The sequence below is a fragment of the Mobula hypostoma genome, chromosome 19, assembly GCF_963921235.1.
Source record: "Mobula hypostoma chromosome 19, sMobHyp1.1, whole genome shotgun sequence".
Classification (NCBI taxonomy): domain Eukaryota; kingdom Metazoa; phylum Chordata; class Chondrichthyes; order Myliobatiformes; family Myliobatidae; genus Mobula; species Mobula hypostoma.
Window position 1 is genome coordinate 30,612,181 of NC_086115.1, and position 19,943 is coordinate 30,632,123.

General features: G+C 39.5%; 1 protein-coding gene across 1 annotated transcript in view; it reads left to right on the forward strand.

Annotated features, from left to right (window-relative positions):
- Window positions 1–19,943, forward strand: part of pcdh15b (protocadherin-related 15b) — a 785,155-nt gene that overhangs the window by 687,808 nt on the left and 77,404 nt on the right. Inside the window, exons 26-27 of the mRNA XM_063072091.1 lie at window positions 13,086–13,301; window positions 15,001–15,089. Coding sequence (XP_062928161.1) covers window positions 13,086–13,301; window positions 15,001–15,089 — 305 coding nt within the window. The remainder of the gene's footprint in view (window positions 1–13,085; window positions 13,302–15,000; window positions 15,090–19,943) is intronic.

Sequence of the window (19,943 nt, forward strand, 5' to 3'; positions counted from 1 at the left end):
AATAACCATTATTCACAGGGGCAATTTTTCAGTGAAAAGTAACATGACTTGATACTCCTGTTGCTTTGATCCCTTATCTCCTAGATGCTAATGAATTAGTGTGTCAATGTGGTCAACTGTTTTGTTTTGGAAATACAATGGAGATTTTGCTGTCCCTTCATTACTAATTACAACTAAACAAAACATACTTATGGTGATGAAAAATTCTCAGCTGCATCGCAAGACCATAATCTCTCTTCTCCGTCTTCCATCGGGCAGAACAATTCAGAATTTAGAATCAGGTTTATTATCACCAACGTCTGTTGTGAAATTTATTCTTTTGTAGCAGCAGTACAGTGCAATACATAAAAATTACTATTGATTACAGTAAAAATACATGAAACACCAGAGTGCAAAAAGGAGTAAATAATGAGATAGTGTTCATGTACTGTTCAGAAATCTGATGTCAGAGGGGAAGAAGCTGTTCCTGAATCATTAGGGAAGTGGGTTTACAAGCTCAAGAACATGGACCTAGAAGATGGTGTAGATTGAGCAGAATGGCGAACAAATGTTTACACATAATTCTCCATAACCTCCAGTTCAAGAGGTATTTCAATATGCAAGTTATAATGTGCTAAAATCGCTCCCTTTGCATGCTCAGCTATTGTGAAATCAATAGAAAAAAGATGGTCATGAAGGGTGGAGGGAGAGGGTTGAGGCTGTTGGTGGTGTGTCTAGAAGGAAAAAGTCAGGGGAAGGGAGATGGAATCGGGTTGGGTGGAGTATAAGATGGGATGCTGGGTTGGTAGTTGGGGCAGGGACTGCTGGAGGTTTAAGGGCACAGAAGAATATGTGGAGATAATGGTAGTGGTTGTTGGGGCCTGAGAGAAATGGTTGCAAGGCACAAGATCTTATCCAGTCAAGAAACAAACTAGTCTGAAAGTGGTTCCCATTGCTGGAGCGTAAGAGCAAAAGAAAATATAAGTAGGAGTAGGCCACTCAAGCCTGCCCTGCCATTCAATATTATCATGGATTATCTTCCCCATTCTCCTTTCTGTACCAGTTCCCTATCAATTGCCGGATCATTCTAAATATGATCTATTTTATCTAAATTGTTTATTTTGTTTTGCAAATATGCATATGTTAATTTAAGTTTAAGTAATTTATGTTTGCAAAATTACTATGCTGCTGCTGCAAAGTAGCTAACTTTCAAGGTATTGATATCCTGGGTATGAATGCCTATACAATAACCTTGAACCTGAAATTTTTGAAAGCTTTGCCATCATTTGCCAACATTTGCCAACGTCCACCATTTAATTTAACAAACATCTTTTGTAGATAGTACACATATGTAGCTCCTTGTGCAATAGGAAAAAAAGTATTATTGCTGTTCCCAATTGTGTCACACTTAATATTCTATGAGCTGGCTTTCCTTTTTCTACCATTTGATGTGATTATTTCTCTTCAAAGTCCTTGTACTGACTTAAGTTTGAAAAGGCATCTAAATGCCTTCAAGAAGTGATCAGACTAAGGAGATTTAATGATCAATAGGACACCCATTCATCTGATGAATGCAAAAAAATTGTTAATCAAATACATTTAAATAATTCTGGAAAGACAAATATATTTAAATTGAATGGCTTGGTTCCTCCCTCAGACATGAATCCCAAACATCAGTTCATTGTAACAGGTTAAAGGAAGTTTAACCAGTATGTAATTGTTTAGGAATTAAATTATTTTTTTTAATCCCTTATGTATGGTAATAAAATTGAAGAATTTGGTATCATACTGAAGTTCAGTGAATAATGTATAATATAATGGTAGCTTTCCTCCCTTCATTCATTTCAACATCATTAAAATTATTTAAATGTGTACCTTTTATTCCTATCCATAGATACTGCCTGACCTGCTGAGTTCCTCCAGCATTTTGTGTGTGTTCCTCTGGATTTCCAGCACCTGCAGAATCTCTTGTGTTTACAACTTAATTTTAGCTTTGCCAATATACATTCAGCTTTTGTAGATCCTCCACAGCACAAAACTGGGCAGAAGTCGCAAATATATAGTAGATACAGATAAATTATCATTGCAGCATATGTGAATTCAAAAAAATGGAACAAGCTCTTCCCCACCACCGCCCCATAACCTATAGAGTAGCCAAGAACTGACGGGCTGAAGGAAGGGTTTCACTCATCCCATACTGAAATCTTCCACACTGATGAACATTAAAGTACACCTCCCTAAAAACATAACATTTTAACAAATGCATATTTCCCTTCATGTGAAGGTAAAACAATCAAGCACTCTTAGGTTTACTTGTAAATGCCTTACAATTTGTATGGCATTTGGTCTTTCAGAATATGATTAGGTCCCTCCGTGCACAATGAAATCAGGAAAGAGCATGTCTGCTTGTATGAGATAAGATAGCCTAATTAACTCTAGTAGGTGCAAATCACTATCCATCTCCTGCACATCACTTTTAATCTTCTTCCTCCTGTGATGCCTAAATAAATCAAAGTGTTTTAATTTATTATATTATGAAAAGAAATTGCATGAGTGGAACAATAGCTGATATTTACTGGTGCCTTATAATGAATGCATCTTTTGCATGCTGCCTAATAATCTCCACTACATACATGGAAATGCGAAATGTCTTTCAACTTAACAACTAGTATTGGGCACCTGACCTTTACTAATGAGTCTGGCTGAATTTTGCTTGTGGTAGCTCATTCAAAATAGTGTATTGGTTCAAGATCTACTAGGGTTAAAGTGGATGGAGCATGCATAAAAACAGGGATAGGGAATTACATTGGGAAAAAGCATTCCCAAGACTTTTGCTGTAATGTTTGTCAATTAGGATAAAAACTGAGCAAATATCATTCATGCAAAATCTAGGAGTTGTAAAACATAAATAGGAAAGTACCTTTATGCCCCTGATGGCTCTGACTGAATCACAGGGCGCTGAATTCAGTGGGCCCTGAAACTAGGACCATGATCAAGATATGGGATGAACCTGCACCTCCTTTGTCTTGAGAAGGCACTATGTTAATAAGACCATAAGGTATAGCAGCAGAATTAGCCCATTCAGTTCATCGAGTCTGCTGCACTGTTCTATCATGGCTGATTTATTATCCCTCCCAACGCCATATCATAAGACCATAAGACATAGGAGCAGAATTAGGCTATCTGGCCCATTGAGTCTACTCCATCATTCAATCATGGCTGATCCTTTTTTCTTCTTCCTTCTCAAACCCTATCCTGAGGTAGTGCCCTCTTGTCCTAGACTTTCCCACCATGGGAAACATCCTTTCCACTTCTATTCTGTCTAGGCCTTTCAACATTCGAAAGGTTTCAATGAGATCCCCTCTCATCCTTCTGAATTCCAGCGAGTACAGACCCAGAGCCATCAAACTTTCCTTGTATGATAACCCTTTTGTTCCTGGAATCATCCTTGTGAACCTCCTCTGGACCCTCTCCAATGCCAGCTAGGGTTGCCAGCTGTCCGGTATTAGCCAGGACATCCCGTATATTAGGCTAAATTAGTTTGTCCCATACGAGGCTGCCGTTGTCCCGTATTTCCCCCACTAAGGTAGAGCATTCCTATGAAACCATCCGTAAACTGAAATGGCGTAAAGTGCAGAAGCAATTACCATTAATTTATATGGGAAAAAATTTTTGAGCATTCTTAGACCAAGAAAAAAACCTACCAAATCATACCAATAACACATAAAAGCTAAAATAACACTAACAGAAAGTAAAAGCAGGAATGATATGATAAATATACAGCCTATATAAAGTAGAAATAATGTATGGACAGTGTATCAGAGTCGGGAAGATTAAGCCAAAACTGATTTGTAGAAAAAAATCGGCATGTACACGTATGCACACACAGGTTCCGTATTTGACTGCTACTTTTGTCCCTTATTTGGGAGTGAGAAAGTTGGCAACCCTAATGCCAGCACATCTTTTCTAAGATGAAGGGCCCAAAACTGTTCATAATACTCAAAGTGATGCATCACCAATGCCTTATAAAGCCTCAGCAATACATCCTTGCTCTTGTATTCTGGACCTCTTGAAATGAATGCTAACATAGCATTTGCCTTCCTCACCACCGACTCAACCTGCAAGTTAACCTTCAGGGTGTTCTGCACAAGGATTCCCAAGTCCCACTGCATCTCAGATTCCTGGATTTTCTCCTAGTTTAGAAAATAGTCCACGCATTTATTTCAACTACCAAAGTGATTTCCAACATTGTATTTCATTTGCCACTTGCCCATTCTCCTAATCCGTCTAAGTCCTTCTGCATCCTACCTGTCTCCTCAACACTGCCTTCCCCTCCATTCATCGTTGTATCATCTGCGAACTTGGCAACAAAGCCATCTATTCCATCATCTAAATTATTAATATACAACATAAAAAGAAGTGGTTCCAACACCAACCCCTGCAGAACACCACTAGTCACTGGCAGCCAACCAGAAAAGGATTCTTTTATTACCACTCGCTGCCTCCTACCAATCAGCCAGTGCTCTAATCATGTTAGTAACTTTCCTGTAATACCAAGGGCTCTTAACTTGGTAAGCAGCTTTGTGTGGCACCTTGTCAGAGGCCTTCTGAAGGTCCAAATATACAACATCCACTGCATCCCCTTTATCTATCCTACTTGTAATCTCCTCAAAGAATTCCAACAGGTATGTCAGGCAGGATTTTCCCTGAAGGAGATCATGCTGACTTTGTACTATCTTGTCCTGTGAAACCAAGTACTCCATCACCTCATCCTTAACAATTTACTCTAACATCTTCCCAAGCACTGAAGTCAGACTAACTGGTCGAAAATTTCTTTTCTGCTGCCTTCCTCCTTTCTTAAAGAGTGGAGTGACATTTGCAATTTTCCAGTCCTCTGGCACCATGCCAGAGTCTAATAATATTTGAAAGATCATTTCTAATGCCACCACAGTCTCTAATGCTACCTCTTTCAGAACCCTGGGGTGCAGTTTATCTGGTCCTGGTGACTTATGTACCTTTAGGTCTTTCAGCTTTTTGAGCACCTTCTCTCTTGTAATAGTAATTATGTTCACTTCTCTTCCTTCACACATTACAATATCAGGCATACTCCTGCCTCTTCCCCCGTGACTTTTGGCGCCCCTACTAATCAAGAACCTAGCAACCTCCACTTTAAATATTCCCAATTACTTGGCCTGCACAGCTGTGGCAATGAATTCCACAGATTCACCACCCTCTGGGTAAATCTCTGTCCCAAAGGGGCATCTTTGTATTCTGAGGCTGTGCCCTCTGGTCCTAGATTCCCCTACTATAAGAAGCATCCTGTCCATCTATCTAGGCCTTTAATATTCGATAGGTTTCAATGAGATCCCCCTCATTCTTCTAAACTTCAGTGAGCACAGGCCCGAAGTTAATGCTGTGCTGCCCATTAGTTAACATGATATCCGCATGTTGCATATTCTACCTACGCTGCTGAGTAGCTGAATGCCTCATTAGGGGGTCATTATTGGGAGTGACCTGCACCAATTAAAGTCACCAAAACAAGGATCTGTTCAGGCCAATGTTCAAAGAGGTAGGTTTAGGGTGCATCATAAGAAGGAAAGAGAATTGGTGAGGGGATGGATGGATGGATGGATGGGGAATGGACAGGGGATGGATGGATGGGGGAATGGACAGGGGATGGATGGATGAATAGATGAGGTATAGGATGGATGGATGGATGGGGAATGGACAGGGGATGGATGGATGGGGGAATGGACAGGGGATGGATGGGGGAATAGATGAATGGAGTTCATACTGTTCTCACAGAAACTTTGAAGATATGAGAAATTGCAGATGCCAGAGTTCTGAACAACAAAAAAAGATACTGAAGGAACTCAGTGGTGAGGTAGCATCTATGAAGGAAATGGACAGTTGGCATTTTGAGCAGTTTAGATGAAGGATCTCAAAAAAAACTTTTTTTAATTTTCCTCTGCAGATGTGTTCTGATCTCTTGAGTTCCTCTGGCACCTTGTTGCCTTGCAAACTTGGATGTTGTGCCTTGCATATATCCAGCAATCTATTCTCCCAAGAATTACTAGGATTGCTGGAGTGCTGGTTGTTAGAAATATTGCAAGAGCTTGTTGAAGACACTGCTTCCTTGGCTGACAGCATTCCATTAAAGCCACTTCCCCAGTGTTCCTGTCCATGCTAAAAGGTGAAATCTCGAATCAGGCCTTTACTGACCCAACACCATTGAAAGTCAATAGCCTGATGAAGGGGAAACTTATTTCAGATGTTTAAGATAATGAAATGACCTAGGTTGAGTATTTCCCTAAACTGATGGATTACAAACCAGGAAATGAAGATTTGTCGTAATTGGTGGAAGGATCAGAGAAGAATTGAGGAAAAGTTTTCACCTGGAAGGTAGTAGGGATATGAAAGAGTGGCAGATGAAGAACCATCATCTCCAAAGGCTCATGACCTGCAGAATCATCGTCATAGAGTCATAGAGCTACAGGCCCAGTGCAGGAAGGTGTCATTAGGCTGGGGAGTTTGCTTTCAACTAGAATATATAAAAAAGGATAAGAGACACAAAAGCCTGCCGATTCTGAAATCTGGAGCAACACTCATTCTAATGGGGGTGGTCTTAGTGGGTCATCAGCACCTGTTAGGGAAAGGAATTGTTGATGTTGTGGACTAAGAATGGAGAGAAAAAATGGCCAGTATAAATAAATGAAGGGGAGTTGTGAAACAAGAATTCAAGGTGAGTGATGGACTGAGGAGGAGTGTAAAATGGTAGGGAAGTTGAGTCAAGAATGGTGAATGTGGGATTGGTGGCAGGTGAATGTTAGATGGAGGCAGACAGACAGAGAGAGAGAGGGGAAAAGAAATCTAGAAGTAATGAAGTCAGGCAGTGCCCAGGTTATGACAGGGTTCCACTCAAGAGAACCATTCATAACCCAAACTGTTTTGGAAGTTGGAAATAAACACAAACTACTATGACAAGAGAGCATGCGGGTATGAGAAAAGTTGGCATTAGCCAGCCTTACTGATTCAGTGTGAGAGTCTATTCAGTGCTCCTAGCTCTGCTGGGCTCACCCAAACCCCAATTGTTGTGACTCACCCTCCTCCCGTCCTGGTGCAATCTCCCTACTATCTTACATCCCTCTTCAGCCACCAATCACCTTGGACTCTTGCCTCTCCACTCCCTTTCCTGTCTTTATACTGGCCATCTTGTCTCTCCACTCTGAGTCCTGCTGCTGGGTTTCGACCCAAAATGTCGACAATTCCTTTCCCCTAGGGTAGGGAGAGAAGCGCAATGGAACTATCCTGTTCCCTCCCACAGCAGTCAGCAAAAACAACTCTATCCATCCTGCCAGCCTCTCAAACACCTAGGAAGGACCTGTAATGGTATGAATGATCTCTGTCTCTGATAAATGTTCAGTGGTTCTGTGATAACATTGTTTTCAAATCAGCCAGCTTCATCAATCAATGTCAGTATCTTCTTTAAGCTTTCCAAAATTTTGGAGGGCTGTTAGTTCTATTTCAAAGCTGGAAAATTGGCACAGACAGATTTCTGGGCTGTATTGTTTTCAAGCTGAACTACAAGTCTCAAACTACAATACAGAGAGTGAATCATCTCACAATCTACCCACCTGTCAGACGCTCTTTTCACATTTTTGCCACTTTAGAAATCTCAAAACTACACTGATAGCAAGTCCTTCTCGAATAGGAGCAACTGCCTACGAACACAATTCCATTTCCATGGTTCGGATGCTAGCATGAATTCCTTTCAAAGATCAAAAATAATTACATCTCCAACTTTCAAGTTTTGAATTAAAAAGGAAAAAGGCAGTATAAAAATTGCGGAACAAAAATTCTGTAGCTGTGAGAACTCTGAAATAAATTGGGTGCGAACATGATGGAATGGTTTTCAATATTTTGCTGATCTGATGTATGCAGGTAATATCACAGCCTCCAGGTTGGAAATTAGGATTGTATTAGTTTCACTGACAACACAGTTAGTGTGTAATGCTGGTGTTCAGGTTGTCCCTCAAAATGCCAGTTATACTGAGGATGCAGGACAACAGACCCAGTGCTGGAGGGTAAGATCAGGCTGGGTAGCTTATTTTTAACTGGAATATACATAATGTGGTATGTCATAAATTTGCAATAATGTCTTAGTATTGTTTTCAAATAATCCATAATGAATTTAAAACTGCTGGAAATACTCAAGTAGGGCTTGCACTATCTGTAAAGAGAAAATAACAATTTTTAGACTTTAGGAATATAACTAAAGGTCTGAGACCTGAAGTTGTTTCAGCTCCATAAATGTTATCATAAATGCCAAGTGATGTTTTATTGCAGCTGTGTTCGTGTCAGGTTTTGAAGGTGACAATGTTTATCATTGTTCCCAAGCCTAAAGTGAATGAAGTGTTATGGTTTGGCTGAAAATATAAAAACAGTTATGACATGCTCCTTCTCAAGTATTGAACATTCCATGAACATGAAAGCCTCTTTAACAGTTTTAAATCAATGATAAGCTATGGCAACAAATATTTTTAAGACTTTTGATGAACTTGTTTTTCTGAAGGCTGATTGCAGTTGATCTTTAAGGAGAGTTTCTTTTGATATAATAGAGGAAATTATTCCATTATTCATCGTTATGATGGTGGGAGTCTTGAAAGGAGATCAGTTCATTAAAATTAAATTAGCCTATTTGATTTTTGTTGATTAATCATGCTGAAGTAATGACAGTTTTTAACACTGGTTAATGGGATTTGGTCAATTAAGTTATGTTTGGCAAAAAAATGAAATTAATTACAGGAACAAATTATAGAGTCAAAGAGTATAGAAGGACGTTGTTTGTTCCTTCGAGTTTATACTAATTATCTGTATAGCAATCTAGTCAATCCTAATCTTCTATTCCATCCCTGTAACCCAGCAAATTTATCACCTTTGCATTTTTCTAATTCTCTTCTTAATCTATTGATTACCTCTGCTCGCACCATCCTTAGAGGCAATAAATTCCAAAGCACTACCACTTGCTATGCTAGCTGCTGGTGTAGCGTCATTTGCACCGGACTTTGAAGTGTGTGGTCCAGGGTTCAAATCCAGCTGGCTCCTTGCACGCTTTCAATCTCCACTGATGTATGCATTGAGATAGCAACTCAGCCCTGTAAAAAATCAGATGTTAAAGAATGTAAAAAAAATGGCAAGGTTGCTGCCTGATGTGCCAGAAGGCGCGGAGAGGACAATATCAATCACTTGCTACATTTGGTCTTTAAGCAAACTTTTACTTAATCTGATATTGACTTTCATAATCCACAAGCCTCAATCTTGTTAATCAAACAGTTCAAAATTCAAAGCCTTTTATGTGGTATTTCATTCAATACTCTGAGCTCACAGTAATTGAAGGATTCTTGGAGCAGCCTCTTTTGTTTCCAGCCTTTTTTATTGCTGGGGGATTGCTCTGCTGCCAGAGAGGGGAGAGTGCCTTTTTATTGCTGGTGAGATCGCTCTGATATGGAGAGGGGAGAGTGCCTTTTTATTACTGGTGTGATCACTCCGCTGTGGAGAGGGAGAATGTTGCTCAATTTTCTGCATTTTTGATATGGACTTGGACCGTGGGTTTTCTTTCAGTTTTATGGGTTTTTTTTGTATTCTGTGTTTTTCACCCAATCGTTCTCATTTTTTTTGTGTGCGAGGGAAGGGGATTTGGGGATTGATGTGCCTCTTCCATTTTTGTTTGATTTTTTTGTGCAGGGAGGAGGGATTTGGGGGCTGATGATCGTGGTGCCGTTCTTTTCCTTTTCGGTTTCATGGCTATCTAGAGAAGAAGAATTTCAGAGTTGTATACTTTGATAATAAATGAACCTTAGTTTCAGCATGTTCTCTATCTCTCTCACAATTGAAGAGCTCTGTCTTTGAATCCCCTAGCTTTCCCTCTTGTGAGAATGTACCAAGCCTCTACTGGAAACGTCCCTTCTCTAAAGATCTTCAAATATTCTCTAAAATTTGTTCTTGTCAATCTTCATGCAGACATTTGAAATTGCTGTAATTCTAAGAAGTAAAAGTAGATACCCAAATAACAGTAAAAAAATCCTAAATTACAAACAACAACTAGAATGAAAATTTTTTTGTTCTTAGAGTGGAACTAAGTGATATTTGAACAAAAAGCCAATCTGAGCAGCTTGTATTTGCTGGCCTATTTTTAAAATTAAACGTAGGCTCTGCAACAGAATTTTATTTGCATTAGTTCTCTTTTTCTGAGTGGAATAAATTAGTGAGAGAATTTCACAATCAGAGATTTACTTTAAATATAATTGCATGTCTTTATCTTTTTTGATTGATATTCAGATTTTATTGATGGTAAAGACTGATAGATGTTTTTTCACCCCCAATGTTTATGGTGCCGTAGCTCCCTCTTCTGACTGACTTGAGTTGGAATTTGCAGAGCATCTCCTAAAAAGAAAACAATTAACTTGTAAAGCCAGTTGTCATCAAGACAGCAAAAAACATTGATGCTTTTTTTCTGTAATGAGTTATCTGCTTTGTGGAAATAATTGAAGTCATTTATCCTGTTGCATTATTCAGCAGTAGTTCTCTGCCTTGAATTTATCTTTCTCAGTGGCTGGGAGCAAAGATCATTCATAACTTTAGAGCTTCTTCTGAAATGCCTTATTTTTCAAAGGATTTTTCTAAGTGTGATTCTGTGTTCTTAGCTTGCAAATAAATTCTGTCTTTAAGAGGAAGCTGCTTCAGTATTCAGTGGGTGCCACAGTAGCGTAGCAGTTAGTGTGACACTCTTACAGCTCAGGGCATCAGAGTTCAGAGTTCAACTCCAGCACTGTCTCTGAGGAGCCTCTGTACTTCCTCCCGTTGAATGCATGCATTTTCCCCACAAGCTCCAATTTCTTCCCATGTACCGGGTAGGTTAATTTGTCATTGTATCTTGTTCTGTGATCAGGTTAGGGTTAATCGGGGTGTCGGGGATTGCTACAGTAGCATGGCTCAAAGGCCCGGAAGGGCTGACTCCAACACACTGTATCACTAAACAAATATTGCAAGAAAAAAGTAACATACCCTAACAATATGGGAAGAAATAGATAGGGTGCTGAGAGGCTGTGGTAGAGCTACCTAGCAGAGACCAGTTGGGCTGACTAGCCTGGTTCAAATTCAGATTTAGATTTACTTATCCCAATGTACATTGAAACAAATAGTGAAATGCACCATTTGTGTTGACAACCAGCACATCCAAAGGTGATCTGGCGGCAGCCCCTAGTTTCACCACACATTCTGGCACCAACATATCAGGCTGCAATGCTTGGGAGAACAACACAGAACAAAACATGAACAAAACCACAAGAACAGAACAAGCTCCTTCCCTCTCTCCCACCACATACTTTATACTTTATTGTTGCCAAACAATTGATACCAGAGCGAACAATCATCACAGCGATATTTGATTCTGCTCTTTGTTATCCCTGGAGTATACGGACAGTCCTCCAACTCCAGGAAAGGCTACGGGCCTCAAGGGTTTATCATTGGGCTATGACATCCGAACTTCTGATGTGGTGTAAATATACATAATGTTTTGAGAATGGATTTGGTCATATTTCCAGATAAAAGACTTATGAATGTGACAGAACTTTATGTGTGTAGCAATATATGAGGTGCTGGAGGGAAGTGGACTGAGTCCCTTCCTCTGGACTGGATCTGGAATCTTCATCTGAGCTTTATGGTTGTAGTTCTTTTGTTCGGCAATCAGAGCAAAGCTAAATTTTGTAGTTTGGATTCAGGGAAATTTTTACCTTTGAATTTTGCATTTATATTCTTTAAGCAAAAAGGCATGTTTGCCTGAAGTTTAAGCCAGGAATAAAGTTGATCAATTTTGTATCTTTGATTTATTCTTTCACTGACTCTGAAAGATGCTTTTGCAATGTGTATTTCAGCACAGTGTATATAATGTACTTTCCATCATTGTAGTAGATAGTTCATCAGACTACCACTCAGCAGGTAAGAAGTATGAACAATCTGCATGCCTAGCACAGCTAAATGTACTCCTGTCTGCCCAGTAGTGCTGAACAAAGCAGTTTTATGGAGCAGGTATTTTTTCTGACACCGATGCAAAATTCAACACCACACAAAATCTTTTGTAATTATGGGGGACTCCCTTTTATGGATCAATCTTCTCATGTCATAATTGTTCTTGAGTGGGCCATATAATCAACGTGTTAAAAGGATTAAATAGGTTAGAGACAATGAAGCTGTTCCCTGAGAGAATCAACACAGCAGATTCTTTAAATTACACAGCCATTTACAATTGAAGCCCAGCAGCACTTTTGCCTTAAAGTGGTAATCTGGATTTCTCTTGCTCAAAACTCTTAGGATGCTGGATTAGTCGGAGCATTCTGAGAGAGTTGAAGTGATTTTGCTTCGTTAAAGGTACAGAGGAACAAGGAGCTTAGATGGATAATGAAATTGAGGTGCAGATTAGTTATGACTTTATTGGATGAAGCACAAGGATGGGGAGCTGAATGACTCTGAATGATTATCCCGCTTCTCTGCTTTTTCTCATTTGTTTTTCTCCTGCCAGCTGCTCAGTGTATGATTGAAATTTTGTCTCGTTAAGCATGCAACATCGTAGCATGGTACTGGTTCGATTCACCCTCAGTAAGGTTGATTTCTATTTGTCTTGCTTGTTCTTCCAATGACAAAGTCTGGGTCCCTTGACAATCAGTCCAGTTCATTGTTAGTCTTGACGAAGGGTCTCGGCCGGAAACGTCGACTGTACCTCTTCCTAGAGATGCTGCCTGGCCTGCTGCGTTCACCAGCAACTTTGATGTGTGTTGCAGTTCATTAAGTAGTAGCAACAGGCCTAAGCACTGCTGCTCAGACAGCTGATGTTGTCCTGTGTTCCTATTGCTGTATCACCTCAGTTCTGGTTATGTTTGGTGAAAAATTCTGGCCTAGATGCTCATTTTCTATAAAACTACAATTCAATATTTGTCCTTCCTGTCAAGACATTAAGTAAGTCGATCATTTGTCTCTGTGGCAGAGATGTATTTAACCTATAACATGATGTGTGACCAGTCTTGCAATTTCATTATTTTCTGTATGTTCAGGTTGAAGATAAAGACAGTGGAAACTACAGCATATCTCAGTTCCGACTAATCATACCACCCACAAAAGATGGAAAGGATGGCTTTGTGATAGAAGAATACACTGGTGTAATCAAGACATCCATTACATTCAGAAACATGAGGCGATCATATTATAAGTTTGAAGTTATTGCAACAGACAACTATGGCACAGAACTGAGCAGCAGCGCACAAGTTGTTGTAAGTATTGGACCTGATTTCATTATGTTGTTTCATTTTAAAGCTAAATGGGTTGCCTAACATTTACTGTGCTTTTTTCACCATAACAATTGAAATGCTCTGGTTCCATAAGTCGGCTGCGTAAGTCTAGGGAAGACAATTTCCAGCCCCAGCAAACGTGTGAGATTGAGGTGCGAGCCCAACCCAAAACCCCCTGTTTGTGTGGATGCTGGGTGACCCGTTATCCTGCTACAAAAAAGTACCACGAAATAACAATAACAGTTAAATAACAGTACAATTAAACAATTTAGCTTTATAATTCTTAATTCGACTAAAGGGTTAGTAAAGAAAAAGCAAGAAAAAAGAAAAGGGCCCATTTTATTGAAACAGTCTAATGTGCACAAGTTGGAGCTCACAGTTTCCCCTTCGCCGATCCTCCTTCGATGTCCCCGGGCTTCATTGAATCATGGCCCTGCTCCGGGTCAAGTCCTGCAACCTCTTCTCTCCGGCGTCTTCTCCCTTCATCCATTGCCAAACAAAAGACCCAGCTCACACCGGTGTCAGGCGCACAACACAAAAACACACTCTTTTCATTGGATTGGATGAATCACATTTCAAAGCGCCCGTTATCTCTAACCATAACCCAAACACTGCTTCTACAGAAAGACCATTACATTAGCTGTGAAACCTTTCCCAGGGTGTTACACAATAAACTGCTGTCACATGACTCATTGAGAAATATTACATGAAATCAGTTGCAGATATATATCAACAGTATTTGGAAATTAGTAATTCAGAATGAAGTGTTAACATTTTGTTTCCATCTATTTCAATGCAATTGGTTACTAGATCTGTTGTGTGTTCACCAAGAGGGAATCTCCTGTAATCAACTTATTTTAAAAATGAATGATTGAAAATAAATCTTGGCCAGAGTAAGATACAATCTTAACCACTTCATGCAATTTCTTAAAATGGCCAGTACCTTCCCAGTGTGAGTCAAGTTTCTGCATTTTACCTGATCTGAGCATAAGTTTGCACCAAATTAAATCATTCCTCATGCTGTATTCCTTTGGAAACATTGATGGCGCAGTTAATCTACATTTCACAAGAAGTGACCACAAAAGGCAACTACATTTCATTGTACAGAGCTAAAATGGGACATTACTCATGTACGTCTAGTAATTACATCCGTCTTTTGCTCCACACTTCACATCTGGTTCATTCACTGATTCCCCTACTAATTACCCAAGGTCCTGAACTCCTGACTTCTGCCATTCCCATCTGAACAGCCAGCTCCCGTTGTTCTGTTCTACATGAGCATCAACACTACAATCCTTCAAAACCCTGCATATTCTGATATAAAATACCCCTAACCTTAACCTCAACCAAGACACTGCATTTCATTCTGCAAAGCTAAACTGGGACCCTACTCATGTAAATCTTGTAATTAGCTCCATCCTTCTCTCCCCACCTCAATTGTGGATCATTCACTGATTCCCCTATTGGAGCTGCCAACCACTACCACATACTTCAGAAAAAAATATTGTTCCTCATATAGTTACCATATAAATAGCAAAAAAGAAGCTTTGTATCCTACAACCAGATTTACATATCCCTTAAGATATAGTTGAACCAATAATTTCATTCAACTTAATAGTCATGCTGTCTTTAATGAAGAATTAGTAGGTCGGATCAACAGAATCGTGCTTTGTTTCTCCAGGTCTCAGTGGTGAATGAATTGGATATGCAGGTGATTGTTTCAAATGTTCCTCCTACACTAGTGGAACAGAACAAGGATCAGCTAATTGGGTAAGATGCAATTTTCATACTTTTAACATGTAAATTGTTATTTGCCTGAATAGAAAAAAAACTTGTCTTTCTTTAAACTTGTTGCTGATATTTTACTTGTTGACACCTACAACACGGTGACCAGCTGTTCCAGGTAAATACAGAGGAAACAACTGATTTTCAACATTATTCTTCAATGATGTGTTTTAACCTAAAATTAATGCTGACTATTATTACTTCAGGAAAATCACTAAATTACTTTATTGGCAGTTTCAAAGGATAAAAATAATCTTTTGCTGATGACACTAAATTGAGTGGAAAAGCAAATTGTGCAGAAGATATGAAGAGTCTGCAGAGAGATATAGATAGGTTAAGTGAATGGTCAAGGGTCTGGCAGATGCAGTAAAATGTTGGAAAGTGTGAGGTCATCCATTTTGGAAGGAAAATGGAAGATCAGATTATTAGATTATTATTTAAATGGTAAAAAAAATTGCAGCATGCTGCTGTGCAGAGGGGCTGGGGTGTGCTTATGCATGAATCACAAAAGATTGGTTTGCAGGTGCAGCAGGCTATCGAGAATGCAGATGGGATGTTGGCCTTCATTGCTAGAGGGATTGAATTTAAGAGCAGGGAGGTTATGCTGCAACTGTACAGGGTACTGGTGAGGCTGCACCTGGAATACTAAGTGCAGTTCTGGTCTCCTTACTTAAGGAAGGATATACTGGCTTTGGAGGTGGTGCAGAGGAGGTTCACCAGGTTGATTCCAGAGATGAGGGGATTAGACTATGAGCAGAGATTGAGTCGCCTGGGACTGTACTCGCTGGAATTCAGAAGAATGAGAGGAGATCCTATAGAAACATATAAAATTATGAAAGGGATAGATAAGATAGAGGCAAGAAAATTGTTTCCACTGATAGGTGAGACTAGAACTAGGGGTCATAGCCTCAAGACTTGGGAGAGTAGATTTAGGATGGAGATGAGGAGGAACTGCTTTTCCCAGAGGGCGGTGAATCTTTGGAATTCTCTGCCCAATGAAGCAGTGGAGGCTACCTCAGTAAATATATTTAAGACAAGGTTGGATAAATATTTGCGTAGTAGGGGAATTAAGGGTTATGGGGAAAAGGCAGGCAGGTGGAGATGAGTCCATGGCCAGATCAACCATGATCTTATTGAATGGTGGAGCAGGCTCAATGGGCCAGATGGCCCACTCTGGCTCCCATTTCTTATGTCCTTATGTTTCGTTACATTTGGCCCATGCCTCATGTTTTATACAGGAAGGTTAAATATTGGTATAATATTAACTACACTGCATTATCCTTGCTCAATATCACTAACTAAGAGAGCTCTTGAGAATCGGAATGTAAATAGACCTAATAAATAAGTGTTGGAAAATGTCAGGATTTTTATATTTATTCATTCATAATGTATAGACATTATTAGCTTTTATTGTTTATTACTAATTGCCTGGTACAGAGTGTTTGCTTAGCAATTCTAGGAAGTGGTCAGCCTATAGTTATGTATCTGGGTCACATTTTGGCCCAAGAAAGGAAGGAGGGCAGATTTTATTTTCATAACTATATTAATGAAATAACTGTATTTTAAATAATAATATAGTGAACTACACTGTAAGCACTTTAAACCACTTTTTAATGCTGCTTATATTGTCGATACATGCTAGTATTTATATATTTATGTACATTTTATTCCATATTTGTACTTTGAACTTTATTTTTATATCATTTTTCATTCTGTATAATTCTTGAATGTTGTTTCTGATGCATGTAGCAACAGCAGCCCACAGCAGTTTCCTAGTACATATAAATGTACAGCATATGGTGAATAAAGTTGATCCTTGATCCTTGAATATGGTAGTTTAACAGTCACCATAAATAATATTTGCTTACAACATAGAAGGAGGTTTTTCTGCCCTTTGACTGATCCTGGCTCCCAAAGCGATTCCATTTGTCACATTGACCCAGTTATTTCCTTGGAACATTCTCTCTCATGGCCATCAACTCCCCCTGAACTTCCTGTCACACACCTGAATTCCTGTTCATTTACAGTGGCCTATTAAATTATTAATCAGCATATCTTTGGGGTACAGGAGGAAACCCAAGCATCCAAAGGAAAGGCATGGTGTCATAGAGAGTACTTGCAAAATTCACACAAATCACACCAGAGATCAGGATTGAAACGTAGCTGCCAAAGCCCTCCTGTTTAAAGTTTAAAGTGCCAGCCATTAACTTAACTACATGAATTTCAGCTCCCCAGTTTCAGTGCTGGAATTTGAATTTATATGCTAAATTTATTAATCCAGTCTTTAAGATACTAATCAAATAAATCAAATATAGTCGCAGAAATATGGTTACATACTTTTCTGGAAAGCAGTGTCCTTGTAACAACCAGTCCCAAAATGTTGACCATACCTTTGCCTTTACAGGAGATTGCTTGATGCTGAATTCTTCCAGAAGTTTGTTTTTTTTTCCTGATCCCATCATCTGCACTCTCCTGTGTCTCTATCCTTTTGTGGATCCTTATAATCTTCCAGCATAGACATGAGATCTCTTTGGTTTCTAGTTTCACGTCATAAGACCATAAGACATAGGTGCAGAATTAGGCCATTCGGCCCATTGAGTCTGCTCTGCCATTCAACAATGCCAATTCTTTTCAACCCCATTCTCACGCCTTTTCCCTTTACCATTAATCCCCATGTCATTAAAGAATTTATCAACCTTTGTCCTAAATGCACCCAGAGACTTCATCTCCACAGCAGTGTGTGCAACAAATTCCACAGAATCAACAGCCTCTGTTGGAAGAAATTCCTTCTCATCTCTTTTTTAAAGGGATACCTCTTTATTCTGAGGCTGTGGCTTTGGACCTTTATTCTTTCCTACTAATGGAAACATCTTGAAATCATTTCATCAAATGGTCAGTGCTTGAATTCTCTCATTACCACTTAAACTTGAAGCTATTGTACCTGACTAGTTACTGTGATACAGAAGAAGGCCATTTGGCCCATCGAGTCTATTGAGCAATCCCATAATTTGCATTCTCTGTTTCCATATTTCTCTGTGCTTGTACAGTATAGCTTATTCTCTCTTACACTCCTACTTTGGCCAGTCAGGTCACCTGAGGGTAATTACATCAACCAATTATATTATCTGCTTTGGGACATAGAAGGAAATCAGAGAACCCAGAAAAATTGTATGCAGTCACAAGGAGAATATGCAGACTTCACACAGACAGCATTCAAGGTCCAATTCGAACTTAGGTGTGTGAGACAACAGCACTACTGAATGCGACCTTGCTGCCTTCTCACCTCCATATTAAAGCTTAGTGATTTTCCTTTCATATTCATTTGCAGAATAAGGTTGTCACTGAAAACGCCACTATATATTGACCTACTTTAATGCCCTTGAACTGAGTGCCTTGCTGGGGTCCAGTGTCATATTTAGTTAGATGGAGTAAGAATAAAGATTTCCTATCTTAACAAAAACGTTAATGAGTCGTAACAACAATCAGTTGTTTCATGGAAGCAATAACTAAAAGTGGCTCTTGATTCTGGGTTTATTCAATGAACAGGATTTTAAGTGTATTACTTATAAAACTCTTGCATTAAAATGCTGGGCCCAGCTTTTGTTGGCTTCAATGATGGTGGGGATCTTAGGAGAATGGATTTTTGCTCAGAATTTAATTAGAAGAACAATACTTCATATTCAGCCTAGAGGTAGGCTACAACCCAGTGGTATAAAGAGTGAATTTTCCCTTCCACCCTGTGAAATCTTTCTGTCTTTGTCTGTCTCTCTCTCCACCCTCCCCCTACTCTCTCGCTCCAATCTCTCTCCTTCTGATTCACTTCAAGTCCTCTCATTTCTCTTCCCTTTCTCATGCCCTCGCCCTCCTGTCTCCATTACCCACTTTCCTTCAAGCCTCACTGACTGGAGGAATTCAGCAGGTCAGGCAGCACCTACAGAGAGGAATAAACAGTAATCTTTTCAGGTTAAGACACTTCGTCATTTTCCTCCCCCACTTAGTTCCATCCACCCAATGTCCACAGATTTCAGTTCACCCACTAGATCCCCTCCACTTCTGCTTCCATTTGCCCTTAACTTCTCCTTGAAAGGTTTACATTATTACCTTAGAGACACAGGGGACTGCAGACACTGGAATCTGGAGCAACAAGCAATTGCTGGATTAACTCATCAAGTTCAGCACTATATTTTGGAGGATAGGAGTTGTCAACATTCAGATCATAAGTTCCGATGCAGGGTTTTGACCCAAATCTTAGACAAATCCTTTGCCCCCACAGATGTGATTTGGCATGCTGATTTCCTCTGGCAGATTGCTTGTTGCTGTACACTATCACCTTCCTTACTTTTTAGATTCCAGCACACACAGACTTTTTGCCCCGATTCTCACCCTCCAATCTCTGTCTCCACCTTCATCCTCCCCTCCCCGATCTGCAAATGGAACTAGTTTAAATGGGCAGTGGGGTCAGCTTGGATGAGTTGGGCCTAAGGGTATGTTTCTATTCTGTATCACTTGATAACTCGGTCATTAATCTGAAGTAGCCACTTTGAAGAAGTCCAGAAGATTGTGCAGACACTTATGTAAGTGGGGGAAGAATCAGAATCAATTCTGTTATCTTTAACATACAGTACTGTGCAAAGGTTTAGGCACACATATAGAGATAGGTTTTTGCACTACTATTTGTAGTGAAATTTATTGTTTTGTGGCAGCATTACATAAAATATACTATAAATAATAGTAAGAGATAGAAGAATATATATGAAGATAAATATGTAGTGCAAAAAGAAATCAAAAAATAGTGAGATAGTGTTCATGGATTCATTGTCCATTCAATAAATCTGATGG